The 24,630-nt window shown below is 45.2% G+C and overlaps 1 protein-coding gene and 2 non-coding genes across 3 annotated transcripts in view; 2 read left to right on the forward strand and 1 right to left on the reverse strand.

Moving 5' to 3' along the window:
• The window catches only part of LOC119170826 (dehydrodolichyl diphosphate synthase complex subunit DHDDS), a 60,670-nt gene that overhangs the window by 25,105 nt on the left and 10,935 nt on the right, over nt 1–24,630 (forward strand). The window contains exons 4-5 of the mRNA XM_075886598.1: nt 3,274–3,390; nt 22,438–22,539. Of these exons, the coding sequence (XP_075742713.1) occupies nt 3,274–3,390; nt 22,438–22,539 (219 nt within the window). The remainder of the gene's footprint in view (nt 1–3,273; nt 3,391–22,437; nt 22,540–24,630) is intronic.
• TRNAT-CGU (transfer RNA threonine (anticodon CGU)) lies at nt 7,638–7,710 on the reverse strand. The gene has a single exon. It is a non-coding gene; the product is annotated as a tRNA-Thr (tRNA).
• On the forward strand, nt 8,600–8,672 carry TRNAT-CGU (transfer RNA threonine (anticodon CGU)). Its single transcript has one exon. It is a non-coding gene; the product is annotated as a tRNA-Thr (tRNA).

Genomic DNA, 24,630 nt, shown 5'->3' on the forward strand with positions numbered 1-24,630 from the left:
AGGAAAATTTTGATCAGTTAGTAAAATTAGGATTGTTTTCGTATCCAAAACCTGTAGCCGATGTGTGTCATTCGGCCACCAGTGGCAACACCAGCAGTTTTGCTATCAGCAGCACTGGGCTGTGTAAATGAAGCGGGAAAGATGAATCGACAAGTGGCACAAGTAGCAGGGTGTCAGAGGCCGTCCATGCTGCCATTTTTGTGACGATACTTTCGTCCGGTCAGACGATGTCTGCCTGCAAATTTGGACGCACGCTTCGCATATGGCCCCGCCGCAGTGGTCTGGTGGCTAAGGCAGTCGGATGCTGACCCGCAGCTTGTGGGATCGAATTCCGGCTGTGGCGGCTGCATTTTTGATGGAGGTGAAAATGCTCTAGGCCCGTGTGCTCAGATTTAGGTAATGTTAAAGAACCCCAGGTGGTCTAAATTTCCGCAGCCCTCCATAATGGCGTCTCTCATAATCATGTGGTGGTTTTGGGACGTTAAACTCCCTATATCAATCAAATGAATCGCTTCGTCTATAATGCTGTGCCCCAGTACGACTAGACTCCTTCAATCCAGCTGCCATACTTGTGCTAGGGTCGTCAGATCACAAGCGAAATCTAGTACATTAAAAAAAGCCTGATACCGTAGTCGTGGTCGGCACTTAGCTAGCATTACTTAGTGCTGACTAAAACGGTGACTAATACATGTTCTGCTAACCAATAGGTTAAAAGAACGTGTATTAGCCATTGCCGTCGTGGTATCAAATTTCACATTACCATGCGCATATAGAAACTTTCATAACTAGCATATTTTTAGAGCATGAAACGCTAAAGCAGAGTAATATCGCACCAAGAACGGTGCGTTATTAGGAAAATTGCTAAAGGGTTTTATAACCCAAGGATTTGTAGTTCCCAACTTGTAGCGCATGCATGCAAAGTTTCATTGAAATCGATTCATTACTTTCATTTAAAAGTCACATTGAGGTTTCAAACTGTGTTAAAAACGCAATTTGAGAAAGGGCAAGTTTTCGCGTGCGGATATTGCTTACGCCAGAGAGCGCGCAGCGGGCTTTAGCGCGATATTTAAACCGCCTAGAGTGGGCTTCCAAAGGTTGGGTCGTAAGAGTGCAGCGGACTTTTTTAGTGTCGAAATTGCTAATTCGATTTTCGGGGGCTTACCCTAGCATAACACCTTACGTAAGCTTAGAAACTGTACGTTTGGTCCGCTCGTAGTGCGTAAACATAGCTAGGTACCACGTATCAAATATTTATTTATTACTGACTAAAACGCCTAGGTGAACAGTAGAAGTCACACCACTTGGTACAAAATACCGCTGAAATGGCAGCGTTTGGCAGTAGGGAGTTTTAGTGCTCGGTACCCAAGCGGCTTGCGTACGCAGGACGTTGGGGCGGCGGTATTGCGCATGCGTGAAACCCCAAACAGATGCGTCGCAAGATCGCTGGGGCGATGGGGCCATGCGTCCGCGCGGTCCACCTTCGCAAGAACTTACGGTATCCGCACTGCGGATACTCTAGCCGTCGAGTTAAAATAAGCCAAAGTGCGAGCACTTATCGCGATTACAAGGTTTCAGCCAGATTGCCAAAGCTAGAATGGCCTGGAACATAGAAACTGAAAAGCATATGCCAGCCCCCGACCAGCTGAATAGGTGGCGCCATCTAGCGCGGCCATAGTGAAACAGACAACCACAACTTTGTTATTGCGCATTGTGCATTGTACATCTGGTGCAAAAACTGCGCAGCGACAATATTACAAACGAGTAACCTTTCTATTCATTTTCACCTCAAAACATTACGCGTTCATGACTGCGGTTGCACGAAGTGTCACAAGATGTCGACACTGTCGTTACAATAACCTTGTATTTTTCACTTTTTTGCGTATACCAGATTACTGTACATAATAAAAAAGTGTCCTGATCACTATGTATGTTTATTTTAACATTTTAAGTCATAAAAAGACTTCAATAATACTTACGCGACAAGACGCTATGGCTCTACGAGCGCGTGTGAACTTCGTGCGGCTTGCGTTTGCGTGCGTGCCACCGTGGCGCCAACTAAAAGGAATTCCGGTTGGGTATGGGTTGGGCACGCAACGCCACGCGCTCCCAAGCCCGCAAGGCCCCAAGAGAATGCGGAGCCAGCAATGAAATTCCCTAGTGTTGGCGAATCTGCAGCAGTTGACTGATCAGTGGCCTCACTTTTTACTGGCTGTGTACACTTTAGGAAGCAGTATATCAATGACGTACCGTGCGCCTCGCCTCCTACCACTCTGCGGCGCTTGCTGCAAGTGACTTCGGTGTTCACGTTTGGCCACGTGCGGGCTGCGTGAGGTGGACTGCATTGGATGGCATCTAACGTGCGCTTGGCCGTTGTCTTGGCACGGCGCAAACTCGCCGTGCCGCCAGCCTACGTGTGAGGGTGACCGGTTCAGGGCCTTTCCACGCGCTACCCGCCCAGTCAAAACACAAATGCTGGGACCCCTGCCGCACCCAAACGCGGAACAAATGAGTGAATCGGCGACGCTCTCTCACCCTCCGCTTGGGTGCGGCAACATTCCCGGCACGTGGGTTGCGGCTGGGTGGGTAACGCGTGGAAAGGCCATCACTCCCTTCTCGCATTCCCCACATTCCTTTCAATACATGTAGGTGAGCTAAAATTGGGCACTTGCGTAAACAAACGGGTATTTCAACAGGATTTACTTTGAACGCTTTAGGGGTCTCCGCGACGGCGCTGCCTGTCGGCTGGGAGAACAAAAGCTAAGGCTATATCATAAAGCAACGCCAGCTTCAGCCTTTGTAGAGGAGTGAATCGGGGGCGAGGGAGGGCTAAGGGTAAAGTATTTCTTCCTAGCGTCAAATCTAGGCGTTGACAGACATGCGCTCCCTTGCTAAGGCAGCAAATTCTGGCGAAAACTGTGTGACTTTCCTCCGATGGTCATAGCTATCTAGTGCTACAGCGTCTTCATGGCCTGACTCGCTTTCGGACGCTAAACTTGACAAACCAGTGAATTATTGTTTTGGGGATTAAATGAAGTTACTAACCAGAAGGGCCAATTGTATGGCATGGCATCCTTTTCCGCCGTGGGGTAGGCAGGCGGCTTCATCACCTGCCTGAAAAGTGGCGCGTTGGAGTGACTCATGATAAGTTTCTTCTCTCTCTCTCTCTCTATTGAGCAAAATAGTTTGTTAGGCATTTTTAAACGTAGCAATATATGATGTAATACATGTACCTAAACCTCTACTCTTACTTATGAAGGGATGAACTCTACGCAGGGAAGGCTTCAGAAAAGGTGGTCGACGCATACGATGTGTTGGTGACCTGGAGCTACTTCCCAACCACCTTCAGCGTTTACTTGCAAGGGTCGATCTTGCCACCGCGGACAACAACAGGTTCGAGCCTTTCATGTAACATGCTTTTGCTGATGAAAAGCATGCCGTCGTTACAGTTTGCTAATATTGATAACAACATATGTATCTTGGCCTACAACGGATTCTAAAAGTCATTGCTGGGTGTGCAACGTGTGATTTCACTAGATTGGTATACACAGTATTTATTTATAGTATTCTCTAGGCGAAATGGTATTGTAGACGTGGCGTCATGCCACGTGCCCCATCGAAAAACTATGACAGCACCCGACGAGGTGTAGTTCACCAGTGGGCGAGACGGCAGCAAACCCGGCAATATGCTGAACAGTCCTTTTAGTCTCAAGCTACAAATCAGTAGATACATTCCAACTCATGCTTATCGGTCAGATAACCAGTTTTTGCGGCTGCTGCTGTCCTGCTTATTGTGTGTCAGTGACTTTTTGCCTGGCATAGTTAGCGCATTGTTCAGAAATCTTTTGGTTTGTGGAGACGTGGAACAAAATCCAGGTTCTTAAGAGAATGGCTTTTTGCAAAAAGCCACAGCATACGCACGAAGTGAATGATGGCAAGTGGGTGAAGCTCTGGGAGATAATAAACACCCGTTCTTTCTTTCTCCCTTTTTTCTGTCTTCTTCCTTCGTTCCTTCCTTCCATAACGATGTCCACTCCATGATCATGAAAGATAGCCGAGAGCGAGCGTGTTTTATAGCAATTTGTGCGCCGCAGCGAACGAACAAGCGTGACACATGCGCATGCGCAATCATCGTTCTACTCCTCGACCTACTATCGGTGCGCTCGCGGCTGAGCGCGTTCAAGCCAGTACAACAAACATCGGAGGGACAAGGCTCCACCCAAAGGTGCTTTACCTCTAAACCTGCCAAACGGGCAATGTACAATCTTTGTAACTTCACAGCAAATACAGGCAACGCAAAATAAATTGCGTAGGAGCCTATCAAGGTTAAACAGAAAGAACTGCTGACATTGAGCGATGATTGGGTAGTTTTAAGTTGGTTAAGCTCAAAAGTAGTGGCATCGAATCATCAGTACCAAGCATCGACGAACAATGCGCTGAAGTTATCAGCATGTTGATGGCTTAGAAAATAGCAACAGGAGAAATAACCCAATGCCTTATGGCTTACATGATGATATAGTCGATGCGGCACCATACTTGGAGCGGAAACTAAAATACAAAGTATTTATTGAAAAACTAGGAATCAACGTAATCGGAATTGAAGGGTTTGCAAGAGAGATTGAAAATAACTTCAATTGAGTTATTGCTAAATTTATTTACTACCAAGAAAAAAGTACCCTGCTTAAACCACCACATAAACTAAAGGTTAGTTAATTGTCGCTACTTCCATAATTTTTAGGCGCGTACTGGACACTCGAAGGCTTTTATGGGAGAATGCTCAGACACAAAGGCGAACAAAAACAAGGAAGAAATGGTGGTTTGCGATAAGTTGTGCATTGACGGGGTTTTGTTTGATTGGGATGCTGAAAACAATTTCGTTATAAGCTATAAGGAAAGGTCCTCGTGTATGGTCTGAACTCAAGGGTAGCCTGGGATTATTAATTGTTAGTTATACGAGCGTAATAAACAAGCATACAGATATGGAGGAAATTCTTATGTCGTTTAAGGAGATATGGTTATCTTGGCCGAAACCTGGGTAAGTGAAAAATGTATGACAGCGAGTTCATTCCACACGGTCACGGCGCATTCATGAAGGACAGGGGTAGCAGGAGTGGCAGTGTAGCCATCCTATTCCAAGAGAGCATTAAGCTGGTGAAAATGCCAGATATAGATGTTTAATGCTTTACTTGTAAGGCACACCTTGAAAATGTTAGATATATTCTAGTTTCTATCTACAGACCTCTTAGTTGTGGTGCTGATGTTTTGGATTCCTTAAAGCGATACATGAGCGATCATATGAAGCAAGGTGACCGTTTCATTATATCAGGGCAGTTTAACTTATCAAACGTTTGGTGGGCAACGATGTCCTTCAAAATGATAACGACAGTTTAGAAGAAGCCATGCTTGACATTGTCTTTTATGTGTTTTGTTAATGACTGCATCGATAATGGGTACCAACTATTCTTAAGAAAAAAAAAACGAACCTTGGTTTTTTCGGGAGACGCTGACATGTAAAAGGCAGCTAAAGAGGCAGAAAAATAAAATAAAAAACTAGTTGCGTTCCACCAAGTGAATGACAGAAAGCTCTCTCTCTTTTCATCCAAGCTTCACATCCAACTATCTTCTGATAAAACACGTTACTACCGAGACTCGTTGCCTAAATTCATCGCCGCGTCTCCAGAGAAACTTCGGCGGGACGTGCCATCGAAACATCACCAATGTGATGTAATTGAATTTGATGGTATTCTTTTGGATGATGAAAAAAATTGCTAACTCATTTTACTAGCATTCCCACTCCGTTTTTACCTTTGATGATGGTGTGTTACCTGGTTCAAAAAACTCTTTACCCCCCTATTTCTGATGTATTAATGGGTGGACAGGGTATCTTACGCATGCTTTTTAAAACTTGATGAAAAGAAAAATTCAGACCCAGACGATTTACCAAGCCCATTCTTTAAAAAAAAAATGCCGATTGGATCTTATTATACTTGCACACTGGCTGACCGGCCAAGTTGTACCAACCAATAAACGCGGTGCCAAACTCTGTATAAAGAACTACCGACTTATGTCTTTTCCGCCTACCAGCTGCGAAATGCGAGAGCGTAATATACGTATACATATTGTGCAATCTTTAGATGCAAATAAAAAATCTTGACGGAATGCCAGCATAAGTTTCGGAAAGGGTGCTCAACTTCTACACAGCTAGTTGCTATCATCCATGCTTTATTCGTAGCAGTAATTAACGTTCAATAATTTGATGAAATCCTTACGGACTTCTCGAAAGCTTTCGACAGAGAACCAAACAGTAAATTATTACCTATAATGCATTCTTTGCGTGTAAATTGTCATCTAGTTAATTGTATTTCGCCACCACTATCGCCACCAATCTCTTGTAACAAGGGTTGGTCCTGGGGCCACTCCTATATATATATATATATATATATATATATATATATATATATATATATATATATATATATATATATATATATATATATATATATATATATATATATATATATATATATATTAAGAACTATAGCACACTGAACACTTATCCATGAGGCACGCCTGTTTGCAATTCAGTGTATTTCAGTGCATTTCAGTGCATGGAGAATTGTGGTCGTCAGCAGTTACGCATTATACGCATTAGCAGCTACACATTATCAATGCTTTGCTGAAATCTAAAAAAAAGGCGTAAGCTGTGTGATCCAGCCTATAATGCAGATGGCAACTTAACGAAGTAAGCCGAGTTTCGCAAGTGTATAATTTTGCAAAACTCTTTTCTGTACGAGTCAGACTGTAAAATCAACATGAGAGCGGACAGATGGAAACATTTAGCGGGATGTTCAGTGTTAACAGTGGAAGCGCCTCAGACAGGCTGGCCGACGTTTCAATAGGAGGACCTATCTTTCTCTTTGTCAGGCTTTTGAAAAAGATAGGTCTTCCTATCAACACGTTGGCCAGCCTGCCTGAGGCACTTACACTGTTCACCCTAAACATTCTCCGAGTCAGACTCTAGTAACTTTTTTTTATACTAGTGCAGTATAAATGTTATTGTCATTTGCAACAACTACCGGAAGATATATTGGTGGCTAATTCAGAGATGACTGTTGAGGGCCGGATCAATGAGTTGGTCCGCTTTCTCTACTTTTTAATATTTTTGAACTTGATGCGAACTCAATCATTGTTCAATGACTCCAGTTGGTGTAATAGAACAAAGGATACTAATTATTTTAGGAGTGTATTATTATTACAGCCACAGCCCAGAGCGAAGTAGAATAGTAATTTATCTATTATCTTCATTATTCCTGGTACCTTAACAACCACGAAATTCTTTGGCATGTAACCAAATTGGTACGAAATAGGAAGTTCAATTTCGCCATATTTACAGAACTGGATAAGAAATCATCAATAACTGAGACACACATGTTCCTGGAAAAATGACTAAATGCGCAGCATTTCTTTGCGTACTGCAAGCACTATACGCATCTATCTATCTATCTATCTATATATATATATATATATATATATATATATATGAGATATAACAGACAGTAATGCCAAGGAATGTACAGGGGAAGTTATTAAAACCAATGGAATGTAAATACGAATAAAGAAAAGTGGATGAAAAAATTACCAACTGTGAGCAGGAATCGAACCTACGACCTTCGAATTACGCGTTCGATGCTCTAACCACTGAGCTATCACAGCGGCCCTCCCTCCATCAACTTTTTTGGGTTTATCTGTGAATTTAGAAGTAGGAGCGACAGTCAGCGCCATCTATAAGCCAAACAACGAGTGTGAAAACACTCTTATGCGCATGTTTGGCGTCACGTAGCACGTGAACTTATTATGAGCGGGCAGCTGATTAATTGTCCCTCTTATACAACCTAAACACACCAAGTCTGCCAGTACGAGACCCTCGTTCAATGAAATAAGGGAAAGAAGTGTATACCTAAGGGCTCGTTTTTCCGTGTTTTAACACAATATTAATGAGATATAACAGACAGTAATGCCAAGGAATGTACAGGGGAAGTTATTAAAACCAATGGAATGTAAATAAGAAGAAAGAAAAGTGGATAAAAAAACTACAGATTACAGAAAAATTCACAGATAAACCCAAAAAAGTGGATGGAGGGAGGGCCGCTGTGACAGCTCAGTGGTTAGAGCATCGAACGCGTAATTCGAAGGTCGTAGGTTCAATTACTGCTCACAGTTGGTAATTTTTTCATCCACTTTTCTTTCTTCTTATTTACATTCCATTGGTTTTAATAACTTCCCCTGTACATTCCTTGGCATTACTGTCTGTTATATCTCATTAATATTGTGTTAAAACACGGAAAAACGAGCCCTTAGGTATACACTTCTTTCCCTTATTTCATTGAACGAGGGTCTCGTACTGGCAGACTTGGTGTGTTTAGGTTGTATAAGAGGGACAATTAATCAGCTGCCCGCTCATAATAAGTTCACGTGCTACGTGACGCCAAACATGCGCATAAGAGTGTTTTCACACTCGTTGTTTGGCTTATAGATGGCGCTGACTGTCGCTCCTACTTCTAAATTCACAGATAAACCCAAAAAAGTCGATGGAGGGAGGGCCGCTGTGATAGCTCAGTGGTTAGAGCATCGAACGCGTAATTCGAAGGTCGTAGGTTCGATTCCTGCTCACAGTTGGTAATTTTTTCATCCACTTTTCTTTCTTCTTATTTACATTCCATTGGTTTTAATAACTTCCCCTGTATATTCCTTGGCATTACTGTCTGTTATATCTCATTAATATTGTGTTAAAACACGGAAAAACGAGCCCTTAGGTATACACTTCTTTCCCTTATATATATATATATATATATATATATATATATATATATATATATATATATATATATATATATATATATATATATATATATATGCATATATATGTAGCCGCCTACGTCTAGGTGTTCTCATGATCAGCTCCTTAACTTGGGATTCACCAAATTTAGTACGGGAGGGTAAGATGGTTTGTCGTATACTGCATTTCCGATGGAGGCGGAAATGTTGTAAGCCCGTGTGCTTAGATTTTAGTGCACGTTAAAGAACCCCAGGTGGTCTAATTTTCCGGAGCCCTCCCCTACAGCGTCTCTCATAATTATATGGTAGTTTTGGGACGTTAAACCCCACATATCTATCCATATGATTTGTCGTATACGACTAGCTTATATTGACAATAATGTAACAATCTCGTCACGTACGTCGTCAAACACTTCAAAAAAAATTCGCAGATCCCACCTACCTCGGAATCGACGTTACGCGAAGCATGTGGAGGGAAGATGACCATGTTGCTATTTTTTTATTGAGCGACACGTCATGAAATCACCCTGAATATATGTACAAATGTTGCACACACTGACAGATATAATGAAGAATCGAAGATGTTTATGTGACCAGTTGTTCGATCCCGGCTGCGACGGCTGCATTTCCGATGGAGGCGGAATCGTGGTGGCTTGTGTGCTCAGATTTGGGTGCACGTTAAAGAACTCCAGGAGGTCGAAATTTCCGGAGCACTTCACTACTGCATCTTTCATAATTGCATGGTGGTTTTAAGACATTAAACCCCACATATGAATCAATCAAAAACCACTTGTTTGCACTTTCGCAACGATGCTAACTGGAACATGCGTATTAGCAACACCAGAAGCAGATATGAAAACGCTGGTGCTCGCGAAGATGCTGGCTCTGGACACTGCTACATAAATCAACTTCAGCGTATGGCAACTAACCACAATTAACTCGACAGTACGGCTGCAACAAAGAAGTACATACGTATTGTTTATAAAATTGGGTAGGCTGCACTGCAACCAATATTGACGTTTCATGAAGATTAGCGTCTATTTTAAAAGTAGTTCCGAGACCTGGCGTAGCTCTGTGGTGAAATTCTTCATTGCCATGCAGAATGTTTGGGTTAAATTCCAGCTGGCACGTTGAAATTTATTGTTTGCATTCGTCGGCTCAACCCTACCGATGTCGGTTATTTGTTAACGCTAGCGCATACAATTGGCCATGTTTGTTCTCGTCTATCCTGGGTAGATAATATGTCACTCACCACTGGCACATACCCACATACCAGCGGCACATAGCGACCCGTGGGTATGTGTCACTGGCTGTCGGAAAGTGTTTGACGACGTACGTGTCGGGATTGTGACATTATTCATATCTTGACTAGCGTGTCATACTGGTCAAACCATCTTACTCTCCCATGCTAATTTCGGTTCACGGCAAGTTAAGGGGGTAACCACGGGAGCGCCCGAGCATTAGCGGATAGATAGATAGATAGATAGATAGATAGATAGATAGATAGACAGATAGATAGATAGATAGATAGATAGATAGATAGATAGATAGATAGATAGATAGATAGATAGATAGATAGATAGATAGATAGATAGATAGATAGATAGATAGATAGATAGATAGATAGATAGATAGATAGATAGATAGATAGATAGATAGATAGATAGGCACGCTCAAGGTTGCCAAAGTTCGCTAAGAAACGCTTCGCAATCAAAAGGGCCCCGAAACAGTTTCGACGATGTTTTACAAACACATTGGACCGGTAGACCAAGACTCAAGGGTAATTTTGAGACGAATTTGAGCTCTCTGCGTAAACTGCGGGGTTTATTACAACGCTTTAAAGCTGCGAATCGCTTCAGGCCTCTGCAGATTACTGCGACTCGCTCAAACGCGTTATCAACCGCCCATACACCAAGCGAAACGCTCTGCCACACTGACGTCATTGTTTCCAGCTGATCTGATTGGCTGTAGAACGCGCAGCCCAGACTGGCGGCATCGGATCGGTAGCGGGATCTACGCGTACGCGGTCTCATGCCACATCGTGACACAGGCGCCGTGAAGGCAGAGCTTAGCCCCGAGTGCTCGGAGGAAAAGTTGAAGGCAGTTCAGGGTGAAACGCGGAGCGAAGGAGGAGGGTGCTTTTTTAGTACTTGTGGCTCCATTATTATTCGGTGTTTTGATTGAACTCTGGTTCCATTGATTTGCTCCAGCAGTTATTTATTGAAATACGGAATGTGAAAAAAAATAGTTTCAGTGACCCTTTAGAACAATCAAGTGGTTCTCTACGCATACTGGGGAGCTGGACGCGGGCCCGAACCACAATGAGGAGACATATACGGAGGCACACGCGCTAACTAGCCGCTGGTCTTCGTTAACAGATTCCTTGGAGGCAAAACGACTTGATGCAAGAGACGAGGAGTATTTATTCACAATCTACGGTGACGTTCTGTAGTGGTACAGAACGAGCAGACGCCTCTGCCCACCACCTCACCGAAAACTACAACGCAGCGAAGCAGCCACACTACGGCTGTTGCAAGTACAACGTACAAGCCATAAGGACCCCCGTCTGGGCCAAGCACGTCAGCCCGAAGGCATTCTCTATATATGCTCACACTGCAAAAAGACGTGAGCCACACAGAGACGCCTCCTCTAGGACTGTGCGCCACCGCCGGGTAACCAAGAAGCAGTGCCAACTAACATTAGCAGCAAAATCATGAGCCAAGAGCCAGGCAACGAAAAAGACATGGTTCAGCACATTCTCGGCATCCTGGAACGCCAGCGGCCGAAATCGGCTCCGCCACGGGTTTGACGCGAGTATACGTTGCTGCTTCGGGACGTCCGAGCATGCTAGAGCATGCTAGATTTATTTCCCTCCTTTTTCCCCCTTTATGCCCGATCATCAATAAAGTTGTTTCACTCACTCACTCAAAAACCAGTGGCACATACCAGGGGCCAAGTATGTGCCATAGGTGATAGGTATTTTATATCTACCCAAGAACGGCGACAAGTTGTTTTCCTTAAAATCCTGGGAGCTGCCGCTTCCTCCTTTGCGGTGATGCTTCAGAACACACCTGAGAATGTTCCTGGTGTGCAACTATCGCGCCGGGCTTCGTCGTCCAGGAAGCGTGGCAACGCGTCGAGCGACACAGACAGCGGGGCAATCGATTTGTACTCGGATGGCTTTTAGTCATCGGATGATTAATTCACGGTCGTCATGAATCGATCTACAAAACGAAGACTGCTGCGGATGGCATCGTCGGCAAGTGTTTCCATCGTTAAGACTGCACCACAGTGGTGGCCGCACACCATGCTGTTGTTGCCCAAACACCCTGCATCTAACTTGCGACTTCTCAACAGGCAAGTTCTTTCTGTGCTTCTCGAGGAAACCGCGCCGAATGAGATCAAAGACGTGAGGATCAATGCACGGAAGAATGTCCTTGCTGTAGACGTTAAGCACCGTAGCGCACTGCAAAGTCTTCGGCACATAACAGAAATCGGCAACGTGAAAGTTCGGCCATTGGTCGCTACAGGTTGCAATGGCACTGTAGGCGTCGTTTATGATGTGGATCTTTCCATCCCAGCTAATGACCTGCCAATATCAATGAAGCCAGCGACAGAAGGCACCTGCATCACGCACATTACCAGACTCGGCAACTCACGTGCTTGAGGCTTGAGTTCGAGAAAGACAGCCTTTCCTCGTATGTCAAAGTTGGCCAGGTTCACCACACAGTGCGTCCATACATACCGAAGCCACTGCAATGCTACAAGTGTTTCAAGATGGGACACGTAAAAGGTGTCTGTGAGAACAAATTTGTGTGTCCGCGGTGCGCTGAATCTCACTCAAAAGACGCCTGCTGTGCCACCCTGTTACGATGTTCAAACTGCCAGGGCGCTCATGAGGCCTCATCCAAAGAATGCCCGCGGGTGCGAAACGAGCACGCGGTACTCAGGCGTATGGTGCGGGGCAATTCAACGCACAGGGAAGCTGCCAATACACTACGCCAACGATGGCGTCGTGGGCGAAGACCATCACGGAAAGACTGCTTTACCGATAGAGAGATGCCATCCTCTATCAAAGTGGCTGACCCACAAACACCGAGCTCACTGAAGACGGATACTGCCAAACAGATGAAATAGACAGCAGTCGCACCTTGCGAACAGTGGTCCTCACTTCCACGAAGTCAACCTAATTCAGAGTTGCATCAAATCTCCCCACCCTCGACGACCCATCAAACCTGTGATGCGATGAATGAAGATCAAGTGATAAGCTTGCTGCAATTGCTGGTGAATGCCATGCGCGTCCTACTGAATAATATGAAGAGATAGTCTGCGCATACCGCACTGCAAGGGCTGGACACCCTGAGTCCAGTGCTTGCCACTCTAAGGTAAAACCACGGCGAATGAGGCACCGTCGTTTCAAGTGGAAGTCAAGAATGCATCTGTCTTTCAGTGGAACGCCAGAGGACTGAAGTCGCGCATGTCTGACTTTAGACAGTTTCATTTGTGAACCGCTACCCCATTATCAGGTGTGGCGATAGCGTAGTGGTTAGAGCATCCGCCTCGCATGCAAGAGGTCCGTGGTTCAAATCCCGGTGCCGCGCAGTTCCCAACCGGATTTAAAAAAAATCCGCGTGTTGATGGAATTGCATTAAAAGGCCTGGGCTGCGGCCTCACCGGTAACCACCGCCGGGAACGCACTCCCTCACCAGAGAAGGATTGGCCACTTTGGTGCAGTATCTGGCCACTACCTCCCACATGCATACGTCAAATAACTCACGGCCCTCAGTCCCCAGCAGCTGCGAAGCAACTGACCACGGTGGCGGTCAGATCTGGAACGCAGAAGAAGGTGCTAAGAATCTCTGGATCCAGACAGGCCGCCATTGGAACCTGAACTTCGCAACATTTCACGCTAGAACCTTATCTAGTGAGGGAAGTCTAGCTGTACTATTCGAGGAGCTAGAGGGTGTTAAATGGGATATAATAGGGCTCAGTGAGGTTAGGAGGACAGATGAGGCCTATACTGTGCTTCAGATTGGGCACGTGCTTTGCTATCGGGGCTTGGCAGACAGAAGAGAACTGGGAGTGGGGTTCCTAATTCACAGAAACATAGCTGGCAACATAGAGGAATACTATAGCATTAATAAAAGGGTGCTAGGTATTGTAATTAAACTGAATAAATATGCAAGATGAAGGTAGTACAGGCTTACACGCCTAAATCCAGCCATGATGACGCTTCAGTTGAAAGCTTCTATGAAGACGTGGAATCGGCAATGAGTAAGGGAAAAACGCAGTATACTATAGTAATGGATGACTTTAATTCAAAGGTAGGGAAGAAGCAGGCAGGAGACCAGGCAGTAGAAGACTATGGCATCGGCACTAGAAACGCCAGAGGAGAGCTACTAGTAGAATTCGCAGAACGCGATAATTTGCGGATTTTGAATACCTTCTACCGAAAACGAGAAAACCGCAAGTGGACATGGAGGAGCACTAATGGCGAAAATAAGAACGAAATAGACTTTATAATGACTGCACACCCAAGAATCGTGCAGGATGTGGAAGTTGTTGGCAAGGTACGATGCAGTGACCATAGAATGGTACGGTCTCGAATTCGCCTAGACTTGAAGAAGGAACGACAGAAACTGATACGCAAGAAGCCAATCAATGAGCTAGCAATGAGAGGGAAAGTACTGGAATTCAGAGTGTCGCTGCAGAACAGGTACTCGGCTCTTAGTGAGGAAACCAACCTTAGCGTAGATACAATGAATGATAATCTGACGAGTATCATTACGGAGTGTGCAGTGGAAGTTGGAGGCAGGGTAGTTAGACAGGACACTGGCAAGCTTTCCCAGGAAACGAAGAACCTAATTAAGAAGCGTCAAATCATGAAAGTCTCAAGTACAACAGACAAAATAGAACTGGCAGAGCTTTCGAAGTTGATTAATGGGCGTAAGGTATGTGATGTAAGAAGGTATAACATGGAGAGAATTGAACACGCTCTGAAAAACGGAGGAAGCGTCAAAGCAGTGCAGAGGAAACTTGGGATAGGCAAAAGTCGGATGTGTGCACTAAGGGACAAAGAAGGCAAAATAACTACCAATATGGATAGGATAGTTAAAATAGCGGAGGAGTTTACAGAGATCTGTACAGTAGCCGAGACAACCAAGACCTTAATACTATAAAAACTACCAGTAACCTAGATGACACCCCACCAGTAATGATAGAAGAAGTCAGAAAACCTTTGGAGAGCATGCAAAGAGGCAAAGCTTCTGGTGAGGATCAGGTAGCATCAGACCTGCTGAAAGATGGAGGACAGATTGTGTTTGAAAAACTAGCCACCCTGTTTACGAGGTGTCTCTGACGGGAAGGGTACCAGAGTCTTGGAAGAACGCTAACATCATCTTAATACATAAGAAAGGAGACGACAAAGACTTGAAGAATTACAGGCCGATCAGCTTGCTCTCTGTAGTATACAAGCTATTTACAAAGGTAATTGCTAACAGAGTAAAGAAAACATTAAAATTCAATCAACCAAAGGAACAAGCAGGATTTAGAACAGCCTACTCAACAATTGACCACATTCATACTATCAATCAGGCAATAGAGAAATGCTCAGAGTATAACCAACCACTATACATAGCCTTCATAGATTACGAGAAGGCGTTTGATTCAGTAGAAATATCAGCCGTCATGCAGACACTGCGGAATCAGGGAGTAGATGAAGTATATATAAACATTCTAAAAGAAATCTACAGGGGATCAACTGCTACCATAGTGCTTCTTAAAGAAAGCAACAGAATACCAATCAAGAAGGGTGTAAGGCAGAGGGACACAATCTCCCCAATGCTATTTACCGCATGCTTACAGGAGGTTTTCAGGAGCCTAGAATGGGAACAGTTAGGGATAATAGTTAATGGAGAATACCTTAATAACTTGCGCTTCGCCGATGACATTGCATTGCTGAGTAACTCAGGCAACTCAGGGGACGAATTGCAACTCATGATTACGGAGTTAGACAAAGAGAGCAGAAAGGTGGGTCTTAAAATTAATCTGCAGAAAACGAAAGTAATGTACAACAACCTCGGAAAGGAGCAGCGCTTCGAGATAGGTAATAGTGCACTTGAAGTTGTAAAAGACCATATCTACTTAGGGCAGGTAATAACCGCAGAGCCTAACCACGAGATTGAAATAACTAGAAGAATAAGAATGGGGAGGAGCACATTCGGCAAGCACTCTCAAATTATGACAGGTAGATTGTCACTATCCCTCAAGAGGAAGGTATATAAGAGCTGTATCTTGCCATTACTTAGTTACGGAGCAGAAACCTGGAGACTTACAATGAGGGTTCAGCCTAAATTGAGGACGACGCAGCGAGCAATGGAAAGAAAAATGGTAGGTGTAACCTTAAGAGACAAGAAGAGAGCAGAGTGGATTAGGGGACAAACGGGGGTTAAGGGTAAGGTTGAAATAAAGAAGAGGAAAGGGACATGGGCCGGGCATGTAGCGCGTAGACAGGATAACCGCTGGTCACTAAGGGTAACTAACTGAATTCCCAGAGAAGGGAAGCGGGTTAGGGGAAGACAGAAGGTTAGGTGGGCAGATGAGATTAAGAAGTTTGGGGGTATAAATTGGCAGCAGCAAGCACAGGACCGGGTTAACTGGCGGAACATGGGAGAGGCCTTTGTCCTGCAGTGGACGTAGTCAGGCTGATGATGATGATGATGATGAACCCATTATCGTGATTTGTGAACCCAACCTGTCTGCTTCAATCAAACTGTCAGGATATGAGTGTTTTATGTCCTCCACTCGCACAGACTGCAGCAAGGTTATTGTATTCATGCGCCATGATCTCACTTACATTCATCACAGAGTCTCACCTGATGAAGGGAATCAATATGTGCGCCATACTCTGAAGAAGGATAAGGTTGCTTTCACGATTATCGGAGCTAACTTATTTCCATCAAGCCGCCTTGACTGCGAGCGCCTACGCGGTATTCTGACATCGACTCCAAGGCCATGGGTGATCACTGGCGAATTCAATGCCCACCATTTTCTATGGGGAAGCACCAGTGTCAACTCTAGAGCAACAAAATTGGTGTCCTTAGCCTCGGAGTACGAACTCTGCGTTTGTAATGATGGAAGCCCTACATATTTCTGCGGATCAGCCTATAGCAGCTGCCTGGACCTTACGTTGGTTTATCGCCCACTTACCAGGAAAGTGCACTGGTTTTGGGATATGGGAACGCGGGGTTGCGGCCATTTGTCAACTTTCCTGTGGATAGAAGGTTTCACCAGCGCCAAGTCCCCAAGAGCCCTCAAATAGACCGATTGGCCGAAATTCAAAATGTTAATGCACGACTGCTGTACCGACGGCTCATCATATAATCTAGAGGACTCGATAAAGGATGTTCTGCAGAATACCACGCATTCACTTTTGACTAGTCAAAAGCGCACCGATTTCAACATCGAGCTTGAGAAACTTCGCGCAATACGCCGTCGTGCAGAACGAAGGTACCGACGGACAAAGTGCATGGATGATTTGAGGCTGGCTAGACGCATTCAAAAGAAAATGCAGTGGCACATGGACAAACAGGCTTGGCGACGTTGTACATCCTTCTACGAATCGTGGGGTCCACGAAAGCCCCTATCACTGATATGGCGAACTGTCCGAGGTCTTTGGCGCTTCACATCTTTGGCACTTCACCTACAATGCAGAGAGATTGCCGTCGCAGAATTCTTCTGTAGAAGAATTGCCGGTGATTCCAATTTCACGGTATCAAGAATGGAAACACTTGACAACCCACCACCCTCACGTGATCCCCGTATAAAATACCAGTTTTCTATTGATGAGCTAGAGGCGGAACTGGCACTGTGCAGACGTGCTTCAGCACCCGGACCTGACGGCATTACCTATCGTGCCCTTTGTAATCTCAGAGAGGAAGCTCGGAAGGCACTTTTACGCCCATACAACGACTCCTGGCAGACTGGTACGGTTCGCCAGACATGGAAGTCAAGTCGCCTCATTCCACTTCTAAAGGCTGGTGAATCTCCTTTGGTTATTGCCTCATACCGTCCTATCGCCCTAGCCAGTTGTGTGGTGTGGCATACTTTTGTAGCACCCCGCTACATCATCATCGACATTCATCATCATCACCATTGTCATAGCCACCGCACCGCGCCTCTCGCGCAGCTCATGCATAGCTTGAGCTGCAAAAGGACAGAAGGAGCTTCTCACCTGGCCGTTTGGACGCTGCAGCTGCTGCCACTCCGCTTCGGCAAATCGCCTTGGATAATAAAGTGGCGAGAGAACGGCACGACCACGTTGGCCACCTTCCCGTCCTTCTCTTTCGCTACAGACGAAAAAATTACGGCATATTCACAGGGTGAATGATGATGAATGGGCGAAGCTCCGGAGGGATTCATCGGTAAACTGTGAATCTTCCGTGTAATTCGCCCAGTCGATCATCATGTAAACACGTGAGAAACGCTGTGTGTGTATATACACAAATCAACTTTTATTTGTTCTTAGACGATGGATGGCTTGCGATGTCTCTTCATTATGACGGCTTTATGGTCTGTGAAATGAAGGGAGAGCGGTTCCTGTATGGGTTGCAGTGGGCAATTTGCAAATACTAGGTCTATGCATGTTCCTCGGATCGTGGTAGGTTTCATATGGTCAAACGATATACGTCTGAGTGCATATCTAGAAGCCATATGTTGGATAAGCCAATTATTGTCTATGATAGCCACGTTAAAGTCTCCAAGTAGTACAAATGGTCCATTCTTGTATTTGTTCTCATAATTTCGTAACGCAGTGTCTATGAATATCTTGATGTTCCCGGTCGACAGGTTGGGTGCGAGGTACATGGTCATGAGGACGATTCCAGAGTCAAAGAGTTTGATGGCTGCATATTCTCCGTTTTGGCTTTGACTCGTGAGTGGTAGTCTGAGATCTTCAGCTTTCCTATTTCATTCCTATTTTATAAGATCTCGCGTCTTTCATCAACTACAAGTACCGCTTTGTAGTTTATAACATCTTGCATCTTTTCATCATCAGCTACAAGTACCACCATCTAGTAAACACTACAAGAACTAAACGAGAGGTGGCTACATACAGGAGACGGTACCACCATCTAGTGAACACTGCAAGAACTAAACTAGAGGTGGCTACATACAGGGGACGGTACCGCCATCTAGTGAACACTGCAAGAACTAAACTAGAGGTGGCTACATACAGGCTACAGGGGACGCACAGCCCACGCCCTAAGGAGCTTCGCCCCTAAAAACAATGGAACGAATGATTCTAACACGAATGGAGTGGTATTTAGAGCACTACGAAATCTATCCAGTATCTATGACCGAATTCAGGCGCGGCCATTCGTCAATCGACAACGTTATTGATCTGGTGACGTATGTTCAACACCAGAAAGCCCATAAGAGACTGTGCGCCACCCTGTTTCTAGACGTTAAGGGGGCTTACGATAATGTCACCCATGAAGCCATCCTTAGTGCTTTGGAAACAGTAGGTCTTGGTGGCAAAATATACATGTGGGTGTACAGATACTTACCGCTGAGATCATTTTACGTGACGACAGCGAATGGCCCAACACCTGATTATTACAGCAGCCGAGGAGTTCCTCAGGGAGGAGTGCTAAGCCCTACACTTGTCAATCTAACTCTCATAGGACTAGTCGAGTAGCTACTTAGCACTGTAGAACTTTCTATCTACGCTGATGGCATCTGCATTCGGACATCAGGTGTAGCAAGGCTTCAGGTTCACGCCCTGCTTCAGAAGGCTGCTACAACGACGTCATGCTAGCTTCGTAAAAAAGGCCTCGAGGTGTTTTGCGGAAAATTTGCAGTGGTAGCGTTCACGCGGAAACCAATGTCTGCTCACAGCATATAGAATAATGAAGAATACACATCGTTCAGTAGAAGCCACAGGTTTTTGGGAGTCATAATAGCCAGAAACATGTTGTGGACTCCCCACGTGAACTACGTGAAGAAGCGGCTGATCGCAACATGCCACATGTTCAAATTCCTTGCAGGAAAGAATTAGGGAGTGCCCATACCATCCATGCTACAACTTTACAGAGTGATGTTTATCGGATTCTTACGGTACAGCTTACCTGCAGTATCTAACACCAGCAAGACCAACCTGCGCGCAATTCAGAGCATTCAAGCCTAAGCACTTGAGATATGCCTTGGATTACCCCGCAGTGCTTCAACGGCTGAAACAATTCTCATCGCTTAAGATCACTCGATAAACACGCATATTATTACCGAGACATTGCGCATGCACAACAGGCATTATGCCAGGACCCCTTCTCACCACCTCGCAAGCCTAGCTGCTGATAGGCCCCATACGACATACGATGCTACCGTCTACAAGCACTGAGACGGACGCGCCTGCACCGAAGCTACTGCTTCCTTCTTGGAGCTTGAGCCAGCCGCGAGTTCACTAAATGATTCCAGGAATGAAGAGAAAATGGGACTTACTGACACATGCCCTGAAACAACTGAGTCTATTCCTGCTGGAACAAAACTACACTAACCACGTGCCCATTTACATGGATGGCTCGACTACGTCATCTAGTTCATGTGGAGCAGTGGTTATACCATCACAAGGGGTAACTCGGTATTTTAAGACTTCACATGTGACAACGTCGATGAGTGCAGAACTCGAGGCTCTGCGCAGTGCACTGAAACTCATCAATTCCGAAGAAAACCAGGTGAATGGGCCGTGTTTTCTGACTAAAAACCAGCGCTACAGTGTCTGCTATCGGTTCTCCGACGCGGATGCCACGACCAGTTGACCTACCAAACCGTGAAACTTCACCACCTTTTAATACAAAAAGGCCACGATATCGTCTTTCAGTGGTTACCTAGGCATTGCGGTACAGGCGTAAATGATTCTGCACATCATGCCACTCGCACGTCACATGAAGAAGAAAACAACGTTCCAATTCCGCTTTCAAGAGCGGACGCGGCGAGGCAGATTCGTCAACTGGCCCGCAGTCTCACACTGACTGAGGAGAACACACCAAGCATACGACGTACAAGACTGCATGAGCTTGACTCTTCACTACAACTCCGGCCTCCACCCAACCTATATCGACGTGAAGCTTCGCTTCCCTTCACCTTTGGTTGAGAGTTGCTTTCACGAATGCTTATACCACGTCAATCAAAATTACTGACAGTGCGGCGTGCGATCTTTGCGGCACCGACGAAAATATCGAACACCTGCTGTGCCACTGTCCTCGATTTGCCTCAGATAGACAAGTACTTGCCGACGCAATGCGGCGACTGGATGATCAGCCTCTTTCTGTGCAGGTGCTATTACACCAGCGTTCACATGCCTCGACAGCCCACAAGGCAGTGAAAGCCCTGCTGTGTATCGTGAGAAAGACAGGCTCGTGTGAACGCCTCTGACATGCGCTAGAGTTCTACACGCTGCAGTTAAATGACTGTCAGTCTCCCCCTCCCCTTTTTTCCCTCTCTTCCCACTTTCTCATCATTCTTGTCCCCTTGCCTGATCCCCCAGTGTAGGGTAGCCAACCGGATGCCTTTCTGGTTCACCGCCCTGCCTTCTCCCTTTTGTTGCTTCCCTTCCCAAGAACAGCCATAACACACATGGGTAACTTTAACGCTTCAGCGTTAAAAAAAGTGGCTATAGGCAGCGTTGACCGGACGAATGCAATAGATAAATATCAGTGTCCCAGCAGGAATTGAGCCCTAGCATTCTTCGTGGCAATGAAATATTCCACCACAGAGCCACGCCAGGCCTCCATTACACTTTTTAATAGACCACAATGTTCGTGTGACGTCAATGGTCACCGCAGTACTGGCTGTCTTAATCTACAATCATTTCATATATACTCCTATGATACAACCGTCATCTCTGGTTAACGTAAACTGTAGTTATGCGCCATACGCTGAAGCTGATTTGTGTAGCAGTGTTGAGAGCTACTATCCTCGCGCGCACTAGCGTAAACACCTGCGCTTCATATCACTCAACCACTTCTGGAGCTGCTAATATTCATGTTGCTGTTGGCATCGTTACGTAACTGTAAGCAACTGCTAATTTGAAACACACATGGCTGTTTAACATATGTTTGTGCGTGCATTTGTACATATATTTTTGGCGCTTCATAACGTCTCGCTCAGTCAAAAATTTAAAAAAAACACATTCACCTTGCACGCTTCGTATGACATTGATTCCCAAGGTACGTTGGATTCGCTGAATTACTCCCAGGTGGCTCTTCTAATAAAGAGATGGGAGAAATGAGAGGGCATCAGATATCAAACAAGGGTAGCCGATGCTATTCCTTAAGTGGAAAAAGGGGAGCTGAAACCCCGTAAATGCGCAGAGAGTAAAGGGAACATAATGTACACCAAAGGATCCGAAACGCAGACAAGAAGGGCAGCGAGTTTGTGGTATAGATGGGGACGATCAAGTTTCTTACATGATGCGTTAAACGAAATGGCGAGTTTGGGGAGATTATAAGTTTAGTGGTTAGCGAGGCGCTGCCACTCTTACCTTTACCGGCACCATGCTTTGTCAACGCTACTTTTATGCGCGCATGCCATCGTTGTCTTCTGGCGCAGGACAGTACTGGTTGCCTGTGTGGCTTACTCTTCGCGCCGACAGGTGACGCAGATGACGCGTCGTCTTGCACAGGCCGTGAAGAAGGGAGAGCTTCGTTCAGAGTGAGTTCCCTGTAGAAGTTGTAATAGTCGTAGTAGTAGTAGTACTAGTTGTTGTTGTAGTGGTAGTAGCAGTAGTAGTATTAGTAGTAGTAGTAGTAGTAGTAGTAGTAGTAGTAGTAGTAGTAGCAGCAGTCAGTTGTACTTTTAAAGAACATGTTACAACTGTGCGAAGGAACAAAAGGAAGAGGTGACGAGGTCTGATGACACCAATAGGTGCAGGCACACACTGCGCCTCTTGTGTTTTCCTCATTTATGTACCCGTACGTCTTCATGTAGTTACACCAGGAACCAGTAGCAAATTTCTGAACTTACCACTCTTCTCTATACTATTAACACTACTGGTGGTATACCAACAATAGTAGTAGTAGACATGTCTTCGATGAAAACATGACCTCTAAGTCTACAAGGTCTTGAATAAAAAAATTACCACACTCAAGTGTTGACTGGGAGAGCGCGATATGTGCTCTTTTTAGGTACCGCTATATCCCGAATCGTCGCCCACATTCCCACCTTATTAAATTCATAATACGTAGTTTAGTGGAGCCTGTCCTAGTGTTAAAAATATTAAAGCAACAATATCTGTGGTTTGATCTGGCAGAACCGTGGTATGAATATGAAGCACGCCGTAGTGGAGGACCTCCGAAACTTCGACAATCTGATGTGCTTTAAGGTGTTTTGGCATCACACCGCAAACACGGCCCTCTAGCACGTCTCCTTAATCGAAACTCAAATGTCACGACTGGGATTGAACCAGGAATCTTCGCGCCAGCATCCGAGCACCGTAATCATAATTCCAATGAGTTGAAGAAAAAAGAACAGTTTTTTTTCTGTTTTCTGTGCAGCCTGCAGTGACAGCAGATTCAACAATTTAACCGGAGGTTGTTCGCCAGTGTGAAAAAGTAATGTTTGCTCTCCGAGAAATCTAGTGCGTACGTGTCACGATAATCACTCCTGCGAAGCCACTTTTTACGCATTATGTGATAGAACAGACCGTAACGCAACAAAATGATGAAAGGCAGAAAATAGCCACCTGTCGGGGGAAAATATTCACAAATGTTTTCACCACAACAAAAAATACAGAATTGTATAGCTGAACATCAAGATTAACAGACAATGTTTTTTGAAACTGGAATTGAAGGGCGCGATGACTTTCACAATTTAATTGTTGTAATGTGTTGATTGTGTGACAGGTGATGTCGAAATTTCATGGCACGTTCGGTGGCGAGAAGTGGTTGCGACAAGCGCCAGTTGTCTCTGCGTGGTATTCAAGTTAGTCAAACACAACAAGGCTAATTCGGTTCTTCGGCCATAGTGCTTACGTTTTGACCCAAGCCAATTAGGTCATGCAGAGACCATTATATAATTTGTTTTATCGGACAGAACATTACCTCAGTCCGTTCTGAATCTGTCGTTAGCCAAAATGATTGCCGGTACTGCCATTTTCGGTTGCTTTACATTCTTCTGGCAGTCAGACGAGCATCGACCGATTTGGTGTGGGTCGCTCTTATGCTCTTGAGGTATTTCCCCTCATTCCATTTGCAGAAAAGAATAGCTATCCTAATGAACAGGTTTCAGCTGCGCCTGCGGTCAGTCTGGGCTCAAGGGTGAACGCAGGACGAAGTGAAACATAAAGAAAAGTGTGATTGAAATTATAAAGCATAAAAAAATTGGCAGCATATCCATGGAGTGAATGATGGAGAGTGGGGCGAAGCATTCGTCCGTCCATTCGTTCTTGCTTCCATCCGTCTACGCGTCTATCTGTGTGACCGTCCATGCGTCCATCTACCTGTCCGGGCGTGCGTATGTTCGTGTGTTCGTTCGTGCGTTCGTCCATGCGTCCGCCCTTGCGTCCGCCCTTGCGTCCGTTCATGCGCCCATCCATGCATCTGCCAGTGTGTCCGTTCGTCCATCTATTCAACACTCCAAGTACCCCCATCCCGCATCTTTTCATCATATCTTGGATGGATGGATGGATGGATGGATGGATGGATGGATGGATGGATGGATGGATGGATGGATGGATGGATGGATGGATGGATGGATGGATGGATGGATGGATGGATGGATGGATGGATGGATGGATGGATGGAT

The sequence above is a fragment of the Rhipicephalus microplus genome, chromosome 2 (assembly GCF_043290135.1).
Source record: "Rhipicephalus microplus isolate Deutch F79 chromosome 2, USDA_Rmic, whole genome shotgun sequence".
NCBI lineage: Eukaryota > Metazoa > Arthropoda > Arachnida > Ixodida > Ixodidae > Rhipicephalus > Rhipicephalus microplus.